Source organism: Hippichthys cyanospilos, chromosome 5 (assembly GCF_059441005.1).
Source record: "Hippichthys cyanospilos isolate Australia breed blue-spotted pipefish chromosome 5, RoL_Hcya_1.0, whole genome shotgun sequence".
In the NCBI taxonomy this organism is placed as follows: Eukaryota; Metazoa; Chordata; class Actinopteri; order Syngnathiformes; family Syngnathidae; genus Hippichthys; species Hippichthys cyanospilos.
In genome coordinates, this window is record NC_142373.1 from 11709256 (window position 1) to 11721565 (window position 12310).

The 12310-nt window shown below is 42.6% G+C and overlaps 2 protein-coding genes and 1 long non-coding RNA gene across 9 annotated transcripts; 2 read left to right on the forward strand and 1 right to left on the reverse strand.

Annotated features, from left to right (window-relative positions):
• The first annotated feature begins 128 nt into the window (after window positions 1–128).
• LOC148423519 (abl interactor 2-like) lies at window positions 129–9109 on the forward strand. 7 transcript variants are annotated; one of them, XM_088414443.1, is made up of 12 exons: window positions 129–296; window positions 1645–1812; window positions 3469–3645; window positions 3761–3778; window positions 4036–4121; window positions 4848–4958; window positions 5195–5307; window positions 6186–6416; window positions 7162–7341; window positions 7454–7531; window positions 7606–7776; window positions 8060–9109. In XM_088414443.1, exons 1-12 carry the CDS (start codon window positions 180–182, stop codon window positions 8233–8235), a joined length of 1626 nt encoding a protein of 541 aa, XP_088270569.1. In that variant the 5' UTR covers window positions 129–179; the 3' UTR covers window positions 8236–9109. The 7 variants fall into 7 exon arrangements, with proteins under 7 accessions (XP_088270569.1, XP_088270572.1, XP_088270573.1 ...); XM_088414446.1 differs by having other exon boundaries at window positions 7606–7786; window positions 8060–8241; XM_088414447.1 differs by lacking the exon at window positions 6186–6416.
• LOC148423520 (uncharacterized) lies at window positions 5449–10139 on the reverse strand. Its single transcript, XR_015865561.1, has 3 exons — window positions 9896–10139; window positions 7433–7762; window positions 5449–7348 (listed from the first exon to the last, which is right to left on the reverse strand). It is a non-coding gene; the product is annotated as an uncharacterized LOC148423520 (long non-coding RNA).
• Window positions 9522–12284, forward strand: cnot11 (CCR4-NOT transcription complex, subunit 11). The gene is made up of 7 exons (XM_088414450.1): window positions 9522–10169; window positions 10623–10787; window positions 10855–11007; window positions 11099–11301; window positions 11379–11581; window positions 11845–11941; window positions 12012–12284. The coding sequence occupies exons 1-7, from the start codon at window positions 9866–9868 to the stop codon at window positions 12210–12212; spliced, it is 1326 nt and encodes a 441-aa protein (XP_088270576.1). The 5' UTR covers window positions 9522–9865; the 3' UTR covers window positions 12213–12284.
• Window positions 12285–12310: the final 26 nt, after the last annotated feature.

Consider the following 12310-nt stretch of genomic DNA (forward strand, 5'->3'; position numbering starts at 1 on the left):
TTCAAATCATGTATGATTGCCCTGTTGTTAAATAATCAACTTTTTTTTACGTAAAAATGTCATCTGTCACCGCTTTCAAAAGCGCTGTTCGCGTGACACTCTCGCTATATCCCAGAATACGTGAACGCATCAGCACGCTGAGCTTGGGCTGTGGATGCAAGCAAGGCAAACATGTAAAGATGGCGGAGCTTCAAATGCTTCTCGAGGAGGAGATCCCCGCGGGGAGAAAGGCTCTTCTAGACAGTTTCCCCAACCTGGAGAGGGTCGCGGAGTATTGCGAGAACAACTATGTCCAGGTAGGCGCTTCTCGGCAAAGTGAGCCCCGTGTATTAGCGTTTAGTGTGGAAGTGGGCGTATCTCCAGCCGGGGCCAAGTTTTCACCTAACCCCCGTTTCACGCGGCCGCGATAGGTTCAAATCAGCAACATAGTGAGACTACAAAATCTTTTTTTTCCTTCATCCAACTTTTTAAAACAAATTTATGAAAACAGTATTGTGTACAGTGGTACCTAAAGCTGTACATTTTGTTTTTCGCCTTGACTTGCACTGATGTCAGTTATGAGTATTCGTGGGCTAATATGACAGGTTTTTTTTTTTCAATAATGTGTGATAAAACACTTTACTATTCCTGAACTGAAAATAAGTTTAAAATTATTTCAATTTAATCATTACTTTGCTGAAGAAAGTTTTTTTTCTTGTCTCAGAAAAAAAAACCCACATACCTTCACTCAACCCCTGTACACTCACAGTTCAGTTACTGCGGATTCAACTATTCACTAATTATATTTTGTGTCTTTTTTGTCTGCTCTCATTGCCCCTTTTTGTTCATGGAAAACATAATTTGAATGTTTATCGGCCTTTAAGGATTTTTAATCATCTTTTTTAATTATCTTTTCCGTCCGACTTAATTTGCGGTTGCTTTACAGTATTATGGGTGTCCATTTATATATTTCTTCATATTGTGTTTTACACCTCACAGAAACCTTGTTTAGTTGTACAGTATTCCAATAATACAGCCTCAATGCATCCCCGGGTAGAAATGTGTGTGTCAGTGTGTTTCTTGTCAACCTCTGGCATGAATGAGTTTGCGCTGACCTACATTGCATTTGTCCTGCTTACACACACAGAGAGACGCACATTACATGCATCATTTTCATGTAAGCGCCAAGTTTACACAAAATAAATACAGTGACACAGATGCTATATTAGCACGTCTCAAGAAGGGGCAATGAGTGAGGGACGTAGCTTTGCGGGGGTAGCTGACTTATGCTAGCCAATTGGATTCAAAAGGTAATTATTTCAAATATGTGGGTGATCTTTAACACAATTTGAATTATGTGAAGACGTAAACTGCTACATTAACATCACCTGCTAGCTTTCGAGCTTAAGTTAGTTACTTGAGGACGATTTTTAGCGTTTATGTACAATGTTATGCATCAATGCAAGCAAATGAGAAAATGCCATTTGAAAACTGAACGTCAAACTGCTACATTAGCAATATCCTGCTAGCTTGCTATCTGCCATATGTGTTTCGATTGTGATCAAATCAAAGCCGTTATCGATGACTACCATTTTAGGCATAGTTATAATTAAGAATTTGACCTTTGACCTACTTTTTGTGTGATTACTCTATCACCCTGCCCAGGCATTGGACAAGCAAGGAGCCCTGGAAGAGACCAAGAGCTACGCCACGCAATCCGTGGCCAGCGTGGCTTACCTCATCAACACTCTGGCCAACAACATGCTGCAGTTGCTCGACATCCAGACGTCTCAGCTGCGCTGCATGGAGAGCTCAGTCAACCACATTGCACAGGTCGGCCGTTCACGAAAAACATCACAACTTATTCATAATTCAACTGGGCAAAATGGTGTAAAAATATAATCTTGTTGTTTTCATTCATTCTGGACAAATACCATTTTGACCGATCGAAAATAAATTGTGTGCAAAACAACGCAAAACGGTAATTTATACTCATTTATGATCAGTCTTAACGTAAAACTGCAGAAATCGGGCAGAGAATCTTAAATTCGGAGCATTTGTTTAACAATTTTTCCATCGGTTCAATTATTCATTGCACCTCTAATTTGATGCAAATATAATTTTTCAGATAGAATTAACTCATTCATTACAATGGATTTATGTCATCTACCGCTATCAATGGCAGCGATAGCACACATTTTCCCCTTGCAGGGTTCAGGTAAGCACAATCGCAGCGAACGTCACATGACCAAACCCGGAGAACATGTGAGCCATGATTGGTGGTTAACCTGAGACTTGAGCACATATGATATCAATTTCAGCCAATGGCGAGTGGAAAAAATAGGTTTTAAGGGTATTGATTGCACATCAACAATATTTTTTTCATCAAATTAATTATTGTCAAAATATTAACTTCATAACACTGCAAATTGCTAAATAAATAACATATTCCTTTAAGGAAGGATGGAAGAAAAGATTTAGGAGGGGAAACTATCATTTTAACATAAAATTATGACTGTGTGTGTGTTTAATTTAATGTTGTTCAAACTAACTGTCTTCAAGCAGCTTGGCTTATTATGCATTCATGTAAATGAATGCTGACAGTAGATAAGCTCATCTTTGTGCGAGCCGGCGTCACTGCCTGCGCACGACGCTCGCCTACACAACAGCTGCCACTCTCTACACGCACACACACACACACACACACACACACACACACACAGAGCGATGCTTCTGACAAGCCTGAAAGAAGACCGACGGCGTCTCGTTATTGGCACATCACAGCCAAGTGATAATGAAGGCTGGATGGATCTGAAACGAACCATTATAGCACATTTAAAAAGGACAGTTGTGTGCAATCCACTCTTTAAAACACAACTTTGGACGCATAAAAGTTATCATTCTTAATTGTTCTTCTTAAAAAGGCAGTGCGGTTCCAAATCTGCGGCAAAAACCTGCACGATTTCTATAACCCCCCCCCTAATGCTACATTTGTGCAAAAAAATGCAAGTCTTAACTACAGTTTGTACTTCGATCCCCAAAAGTGTGCTTTGCAAAAAAGTGAAGTCACTATGTGGGATTTTAACAGATACCCGCCCCAGATACCCGCTTATACAATAAAACTGCCGTAAGAAGGGCAACTTCCATATAAACTTAAGTTTACTCGATAATATATAGACATGAATGCCTTGATATGCTTTTATTTTGAAATTGTCGCAGCAGCCTTTGTTCTGCAACGATCGCTCCCGACTTCCAATATAAACAACGCGATTTTGTTCTGAAATCGCGTTCGATTGCCAATTCAGGGCTCTAAAGAAAATGACTTAATTACGCTGACATCGACATACATCAGCTTTATATAATTCATACAATAACTCCATAGCTGCATCCTAAATAAGTGTCACAAATATGACAGTCGTCAACATGGGTCAGCACTATTTAGTAGACAGTTGTAACATGCCCCCATCTTGTTATTGTCCTGTTCCGCAGACGGTGGACATCCACAAGGAGAAAGTGGCGAGGCGAGAGATCGGCATCCTAACAGCCAATAAGAACGCGAGCCGCGCTCACAAGATCGTGGCCCCGTCCAATCCGGAGAGGCCACTGCGCTACATTCGCAAGCCGGTAGACTTTGGCGTGCTGGATGATATTGGGCACGGCGTCAAGGTGCGACCGACTGACCGACCGATTTTGTCACATGACTTCCTTTGCGCCGATGATGTGATGCTGACAGCTGCCTCGTTTTTTTGTTTTGTTTTCTTGCTTTCATTGACATGTTAAGTGGTTGCTGAGGTTGAAGGTAAGTAAATCAGTTAGGGTTTAAAAAAAATGGTTATGGTTTAAAAAAAAAAGTCAAGATTTACAGTTTGGGTTTCAAGTTAGCATAATGGTTTTAAACTACAGTACGGTAAGGATGTCAAATATTGGCATGCAAGCTTGAATTAGGGTTTCAAGCTAGGGGTAGGTTTTAAAAAAAATAGGAGGATGGGGGGCAATTAGGCTTTCAAAAGATTAGATTTCAATTACATATCAAACGCTCCAAACTGGTTTCCACAGGTAAATGGGCAGGAAAACACAAAGGGGTCCAGCCCCCCCAGCCAGAAACCCCCCAGCCCTCCCAGGATGGGACGCAGCATCTTTGGGTATGTGACGCCATCTTGAATCATCTGCTGCCATTTTGGATGAACTTGAAATGTTTTTGCTCCCCTTTCCTAGGTATAGTACTCACAATTTAATAACAACACAACAGACACACACATTTATAAGAGCAAATGGGGACTTTATGTTTATATGAGAATGAAAAATTGCTTCAACTATAATATTTAAGGTTGTTTTAAAATTTTTCATCGGGCACTAGCATCCTTCTAGTAGCGCACACATTCTCATATCTTTTTAAAGGTCTTAAATTAAGTTTTCAAGACGGGGTTAGGGTTGAAGTTACAATTTCAAGTCTGTGTTAATGATTCAAACAAAACAAATGTGTGTGTGTATCCTGAGGCCAAATGATTACACATTTGACTCGGCACGCAGGCAATGACATCACACCCACACGAACACACTCGCAGCATTGGGAGGAATGACATCATGCGTTATGAAAGCTTGTTTTTCCTTGTCTCTCTTCTCCGGCATGTAGGTCACCCACATGAAGTTGCTCCTTTTTTTTCTCACTCAATCAAACGTGTTTTATTTTTAAATCAGAATGAAAAATAATGTCATTTTCTCCACTTCAACTCTTATTCTTATTATGGCATCCTCTACCAGAGAAGAAAAGCTGATGATAGGAGCAGAATGCCAAATTTGAGTTGAGTCAAGCTATAGTAAGGAGGCGTCTTTTCTAGTCCAAACGTTACCTGCATGTGCACATCCAGGAAGAGCTCCCCCTACAGGACCCTGGAGCCTGTGCGGCCTCCGGTGGTCCCCAACCACTACGCTTGCGGCCCCATCACAGAGATCCACAACTACCGCCCACGCACGTACAGGTCAGCCTCGACCACATGGCCACCGCCGCCACCTGGGAGTCCCTCATCTGCTTCTTTATCCAATCGCAACGCTTGGCCACATGGCCACGCCCCTGCTGTCATCTAATCTAATGCTCACATTCCTTTGCTGTTTCTTCCGCTTGTTGCTAACATTTCTCTGTCTGTCCCACCACCGTATGCTTCTTTCAACGTTCTTCGAATGTTTCTAATTATTTTTTTTTAATGTCTCTTTAAAGTGGCAGTAGCGGTGGAAGCCACCCCAACAGCAGCAGCCGAAGCAGCAGTAGAGAGAACAGTGGCAGCGGGCCCATCCCCGTGGCAACGCCATCCCCGCCCGCTGTCTTCCCAGGTAACACGCAAGGAATTTATTATGAGTCATTATTCATGGAGGATAAAGAATATATGCCTGAAAGTTTATCAATGTCAATTCTTAGAGTAAGAGCGAACATGTTGGCATATAAATGAAAATACTTCAACTTTTAACTGTGTTGAAGCATGTTTATTGACTAACTCTTCACATTTGCGCACTGTATACATTTTTTTAAAGACATTACATCTTTTACGTGATATTCAGACAAAAAGTTCAGGGAGCTCCTGTGGTCCACAGCTTGTCTGAAAAATTTCACTACAGTAAATCAAGTTATCAAAATTTCAAAATGAACAAAGAAAAACGCAAAACAAACTTTCACAGCGTAATACTGCTTCAAAAGAGCTAATTTTGTAGAAAATAGCAAGAAAAATGACATCGCTTTTGGTAGGATCCTTTTTTTTTTTAACCTCTCAGTAAAATTTGCGTTTTCACCAAGTGGGCCCCTCCAATATGCCCATACTCAAATATTGCCACAGATAATCAGCCTGACCAATAATCAGCACCAATATATGACATTCTGGATGATAATTGGCCAAGCTGAAAATAAGACTATCCCTAGTAGGTGTAATTATATTCAAGTTACTATCATTTATTTATCGCTCTTTCATCATCATTTCGTTTCGTCTTGAGATGTGCTTTTAGTGCCATCTTGTGGCGTCTTAGAGAGTTTCAACAAAAGGAGAAAAACAAAAACGGTGTTTTTCAATAAAAAACAAAGGATCCTCCATAAAAAACCTCCACTGATAGGTTAACTCATCAGTAGCAACTGATATCAACTAAGGATTCATTTCACCCAAAAAGCCAAAGAAAAAGTTTACTCCTTTGCTGACTGAATCTTCCTGATGTTCACCCTGAAGTTTCCCCAAACGCCGGACCCGCTAGTTCTTCCTCTAGCGCCCCCAACTCTTCTCCAACTTCCTCTTCCTCCTTCTCGTCGTCTTCTTCCTCCTCCGCCACCCTCACCTTGCCGCCGGTGGTCCCGCCGCATGCCCCCTCGTCCCCTATGTCCAAGCCCAACGTGATCCCCGGCACGTCCTCCATCCAACCACCACCACCTCCCTCCCCTCACTCCTCATCACCCAAGGACGGTGAGTTTCTACTTCCTGTCTGGTTTGGCGCAGCTTCCACATCCATGTAGTTCACAGGAATCCGAGTTCATCACATTTCAAAAATTTTGGCCATTTAAAGCACATTCAACAAAACAGATCCTCCTTCAAAATTCTAAATGTTAAATTCAGACGGTTCATAATGGAAACAATTTTAAACACTGCAGAAATTCTTTCTTACCAAACATTCATTCATTCAAATGTCATTCCACATCATCCCATTTCTTTCAACGTCATTCCATCTCATGCCATATAATTTCACATTGTTCATCAATACCATTCAGAATGATTCAATACATTCCATATTATTCAATATCCCATATCATTCTGTATCATTCCACATTGTTACTTTCCTTTCAGTACCATTCCGATCATTCCATGTAATTGCACATTTCTTACCAATACAATTGTGCATCCTTACAAATCATTCAATACATTCCACATCATTCAATGTTAGTCATTATCATTCCATGTCATTCAACACCTTTCTATATTATTCTACTTCTTTCAATAGCATTACAAATCATTCCATATTATTTGTTCTTTCAATATTGTTCCATATCATTCCACATCATCCTCCATCATTCAAATCCATTCCATGTTTCTATATTTTTATATTGAGCATTGACACTTTCACCCAAAAACATTATATCTAGTTGACTCAAACGTGTGTGTGTGTGTGTGTGTGTGTGTGTGTGTGTGTGTGTGTGTGTGTGTGCGGCATCAGGTGGGGTGGTACCTCAGTTCTTCAGCATGAACCGCCCTCAGCCCCGCCAGCAGACGCCGCAGGTGGGCGGCTCCCTGCCTTACCGCCGCCCACCCTCCGTCACCGGACAGCCAATCAGCATGCAGAGCAATCAGAGCAACCAGGTCAACGGTGGGCCCTACTACAATGGCCAAAGCCCGGGTACGTTCTGGGAAAATAAGATTATGGCAAGATTATACCGCATGTGCATCAATAGTGTGACACGAAAGCAAAAAAAAAAAAAGATTAGCACTTCTCCTCTGTTTCTTTGCAGCCTCTCCGCCGCCCTCCCTCCTTCAGTTCACTCCTCAACTCCCTCTCATGGGCTTCGTGGCTCGCCTTCAGGAATCCAGTGAGTGCATGTCACACGTCTTTCTCATCGAACGATGATGCACTCGCTAACCTTCCGTTATCTGGCCTGCACAGTCTCGGATGTGGCGCCCCCCCTCCGGCCGACCCCCGAGGAGACGGCGTCCACTCAGGCCCCTCAAAACGACGCCGCCCAGGTGGGAGAGGACGACTCGGCTGTGGTGGAGTACAACGACCCGTATGCGGAGGAAGACCCTCCATGGGCCCCGAGGAACTACCTGGAGAAAGGTTATTATGGGTTAGCGTCGCATTTTTTAGCAGTGTGAAACAGTTAAATCAACATCAAACTAAGAGCTGGTAACAGACTTTAAATTTTGACACAGCTACTGTCTTATCCTAGACAGACAGACGGGGCAGAAACTGAGATCTAAATCAAGATAAATGACCAAATTACAATTAATTCCGCTCGCCTTTTATTTTTTCCGAGGCAGACATAGGCGGAATAACAATACAGGCTCTGATGTGGGATTTTAGCAGTCTGAAGACTAAATTATGATGTTGTCCCCCCTAGTGGTGGCCATCTACGACTACACGGCTGACAAAGAGGATGAGTTGTCCTTCCAGGAGGGCGCCATTATCTACGTATTGAAGAAGAACGAGGACGGCTGGTTCGAGGGCGTCATGAACGCTACAACTGGACTTTTCCCTGGGAACTACGTGGACTCCATTATGCACTACACCGACTGATTTATTTTTAAAGGAATACAAAACTTGTTAAGCTATTCGGCATTAAAAAGACAATAGTTTGCCCATAGTTTATATGATAACATTTTTTTCTTGAACAATGAACACCTTCAAATTCAAAATTTCCACTTGCTGTCCACTGAAAATGACATCACATCTGTTCAAGGCTCACAACCAATCATTGCTCACCTGTTTTCTGAGTTAGGGCATGTGATATTCACCAGCTGAGCCGTGACTGGCTGTTACCTGATCTTTGATGTGATGTCATTTTCAGGTGACAGCAAATGTGTTTTTAAATAAATTAAATGTACATAACTTAATCATCACATTAATTATAGACTAAATATTAACATTTTATTGCTAAAAATGGCTAAATTTGTAAAATATCCCTTTAACCCATAAGCCCTTGCACTTAGAGTGGACGCCTCCTGAGCCTTGTCTTATTGATGTTGTGAAGCGGACCCTGATGGGTATTTTGTCCACTCTCGAAGTTTACTTTTGCTTAAACGTGTTTACATTTCTATACGTTCATTGTATACATGTTCTAATTTAATACTCTTGTTCTGTGCTTTGGTATCAGCTTTGAAGCTGTTTGGGCCCTTTAAATGATTCGATTTGTAGTGTGTGTGAGGTTATTGACTATTACGCTAACATCAAGACTTTAAATGTGTAAAATATAAATATGTAAAGTATATATTGTGATATTTCCTATTAAAATGTTTTATCTATCTTAATGTGTGCTTTATATCTAATGTGCTTTACAAACCCTGATCAACAAACAAAATGGCTGTCTTCACTATCAAGCTATCTATCTCATGTTAGCTTTTTTTGTTTTTTAGGTTCATGTTGACGGCAATAAATCCGAATTGCACAATCATTGTTTGAAGCCTTGTTTTTTTGCAATTAAGTTTGGTGACAGCACATCTGCACACTTCCCACCTGTCAAGAAAATGGCCAATCACGTTAAACGTTACCTCCACTGCAATTTTTAAATCCCTTCGTAAAACATTATTTTAGTCAATATTTCAAGGCACTTTAGCCTGTACTTTTTAATCACCATCCTCTTATGTTTTACTGTTTCGTTTTTGTGTTGTTTTTATTTTTTTTACTATTATTTTTTACTATTTTACTATTGTGTTTTAATTGTATTCGTTTACTGATATAATGAACTAAGGTAATATTGTACTTTAAATAAATTAATTGATTGAAACTACACTTCCCATTATGCACCTCTCAAAATAGCCACTCGTGATTCGCCGCCGAAATTAAACTACACCTTCCATGATGCACCCCTCGTGAAACGTTCAAATCTCGATTCAAAAGTGCGACCTCGCCGCTCGTTCTTTCCTTCTAAACAAGGCGCCTTCTAGCCGGGAATAGTTCGTGTGGATCACTAAAACTCGTGGGTGGGTTCTGAGTCCTTCGGAGAAGAGAACCAAAACGCGGACTCTTTATTTTCACCATGGTTTCAATGTTTTCTGTTGGTGAGCGAGGCTAAGCTAACTCGTTGCTAGCAAGCTAGCTAGCTAATTAGTTCACATTCCTTAGGACGAGCCTCCAGCTCGACTTCCAGGCATTTGGTACTTGTAACTATGCCAAAGGTTCGGTGCAATATCTAAAGACTGAAAGCACCATGACGCTGGCGCCGAAAGAGCTGTCCAACCTACTGAGCATCATCTCGGAGGAGGCTTGCACCAACACGTTCGAGACCCTGTCCACGCATTTCCACCACTACTTCGGCAAGGCGGAACACTTCCGGGCGGGCTCGGTTCTCGTCATGCTCCTGCAGCAGCCCGACTTGCTGCCCAGCTCGCCGCAGCGGCTCACCGCGCTCTACCTTCTCTGGGAGATGTACCGAACCGAGCCTCTGGCCGCCAACCCGTTCGCCGCCGTGTTCGCGCACCTGCTCAACCCGGAGCCCGAGAAGGTGCTCTCAGGTCAGTAGATGCGCATGCGCGCCCGACAAAACGCACGTAGCTATTGATAATCGTCGAAACCCGGCTGTAATTCAAACAACGTTTTTCTCACGTTTTTTTTTTCTTTATCCAGCCGGTGACACTTTCGCTTTAAAATTTGTGTTCAAAACAATGAGCACAAGTAGAGTATACAAATGGTAACGTGACATGTATGAAAAAAAGGAAAAGATTTAAAGGTATGAACAGCGTGCGATTTTAACCGATGAATGTTTACGTTTTTTTCTGTGTGCTCAACCAATTTTGGGGACACAAAAAAATACGGGCTCATAAAATGTAAAATTGATGTTTTTGTCAACTCCAGAAACATGTTTAAGAAACTATTCCAAAATTATTGGAAAACTTTTTAATTGGCAATTTATGCACATATTAAGGGATTTTTAGGGATGTTTGTTCACTTATTTCGTGCGCGTCCAGGCTTCCTGCCGCCCATCACGCAGCCCGAAAAGTTCTTCCTGTCGCAGCTGATGTTGGCGCCGCCCCGAGATCTGTTCAAGAAGACGCCGAGGCAGGTGTCGTGCATGGACGTCAGCGGCATGCCGCAGTCCATCGACATCAGTGGCCTGCAGCTCGCCCTGGCGGGTATGAAAAAGCAGATGCCGGGACAAAAATCTTTTTACAATTTTAATGTGCGTTTTTATTGCCGCAGAGCGTCAGTCCGAGTTGCCCACGCAAAGCAAGGCCAGTTTCCCCAGCGTCCTCAATGACCCCGACCCGGACTCGTCAAACTCGGGATTCGACAGCTCCGTGGCCAATCAGATCATCGAGTCGCTCGTCACCGGCCCACGCCCGCCGCTGGAGAGTCAGTGATCCTTCGAGCCTAACCTGATATTAGTAAAATACAGCTATCCTATTAATAAAAAAAAAAACAATGAATTTTCCTCCTTTATCAGGTCACTTCCGTCCCGAGCTGATCCGCCCCCCTCCTCCATTGCACGCGTGCGAAGATGAGCTGGCGTGGCTCAACCCAACAGAGCCGGACCACCGCGTGCACTGGGACCGTTCCATGTGCGTCAAGAACAGCACCGGCCTGGAGATCAAGCGCGTCATGGCTAAGGCCTTTAAGAGCCCACTCTCTGCGCAGCAGCAGTCACAGGTAAAAAAGAAAAAAAAAGTTGACGTTGAAACATTATAACAATAAAGCAGATGCTAATTATTTGACATATCTCGTAGTTGCTGGCGGAGCTGGAGAAGGACCCCAAGCTGGTGTACCACATAGGCCTGACCCCCGCCAAGCTCCCCGACCTGGTGGAGAACAACCCGCTGGTGGCCATCGAGATGCTGCTCAAGCTGATGCAGAGTAGTCAGATTACAGAGTACTTTTCCGTGCTGGTCAACATGGACATGTCGCTGCACTCCATGGAGGTCGTCAACAGGTCAGCACAAAAACACACCGTCTTATGGGGGCGCCATTACTTCATGTGTGTGTTCGTAGGCTACATCTAATTTCAGCTAATCTAATTTCTTAAGTTTTAATGCTGTGACAAGAACGTGTCATTTTTAGTTTCAAATTAAGAGCAAATTAATAGGAACATGGAGCAATGTATTGTTACAAGGTGTTAACCGGGGCTAAATCAATTATTTTTCCTAGTTAGGTATTTATTTTTTTTTTTTTAATGTCAATGACATACCATCCCAGGTTAACCACAGCTGTGGACTTACCTCCAGAGTTCATCCACCTTTACATCTCTAATTGCATCTCCACCTGTGAGCAGATCAAAGACAAGTACATGCAGGTAGGACCCAATTTAAGACCACTTCTCCTTCGTGAAAAATAGGACTGACTTAGCCCCTGCTGTCGTCCAGAACCGTTTGGTTCGTCTGGTGTGCGTCTTCCTGCAGTCACTGATCCGTAACAAGATCATCAACGTTCAGGACCTGTTCATCGAGGTCCAGGCCTTCTGCATCGAGTTCAGTCGTATACGTGAAGCGGCCGGACTCTTTCGCCTCCTCAAGAGTCTGGACACCGGGGACGGTGGTCCCCCCGACGCCAAGACCGCTAAATAACAATGTCAACACCAAAATACTGTAAATACTTTTCAATGCAAAATTATGAAAATAAAACATTTTTGGTGGGGACTCCAAAATTATCATTCATACTTATC

Coding starts and splice junctions, on each gene's coding strand:
- LOC148423519 (XM_088414443.1), top strand. CDS start 180: ATGGCGGAGCTTCAAATGCTTCTCGAGGAGGAGATCCCCGCGGGGAGA. Junction 4,122..4,847: donor ATGGGACGCAGCATCTTTGG/GTATGTGACGCC, acceptor GTGCACATCCAG/GAAGAGCTCCCCCTACAGGA. Junction 6,417..7,161: donor CTCCTCATCACCCAAGGACG/GTGAGTTTCTAC, acceptor GTGCGGCATCAG/GTGGGGTGGTACCTCAGTTC.
- cnot11 (XM_088414450.1), top strand. CDS start 9,866: ATGACGCTGGCGCCGAAAGAGCTGTCCAACCTACTGAGCATCATCTCG. Junction 10,170..10,622: donor GCCCGAGAAGGTGCTCTCAG/GTCAGTAGATGC, acceptor GTGCGCGTCCAG/GCTTCCTGCCGCCCATCACG. Junction 10,788..10,854: donor CCTGCAGCTCGCCCTGGCGG/GTATGAAAAAGC, acceptor TTATTGCCGCAG/AGCGTCAGTCCGAGTTGCCC.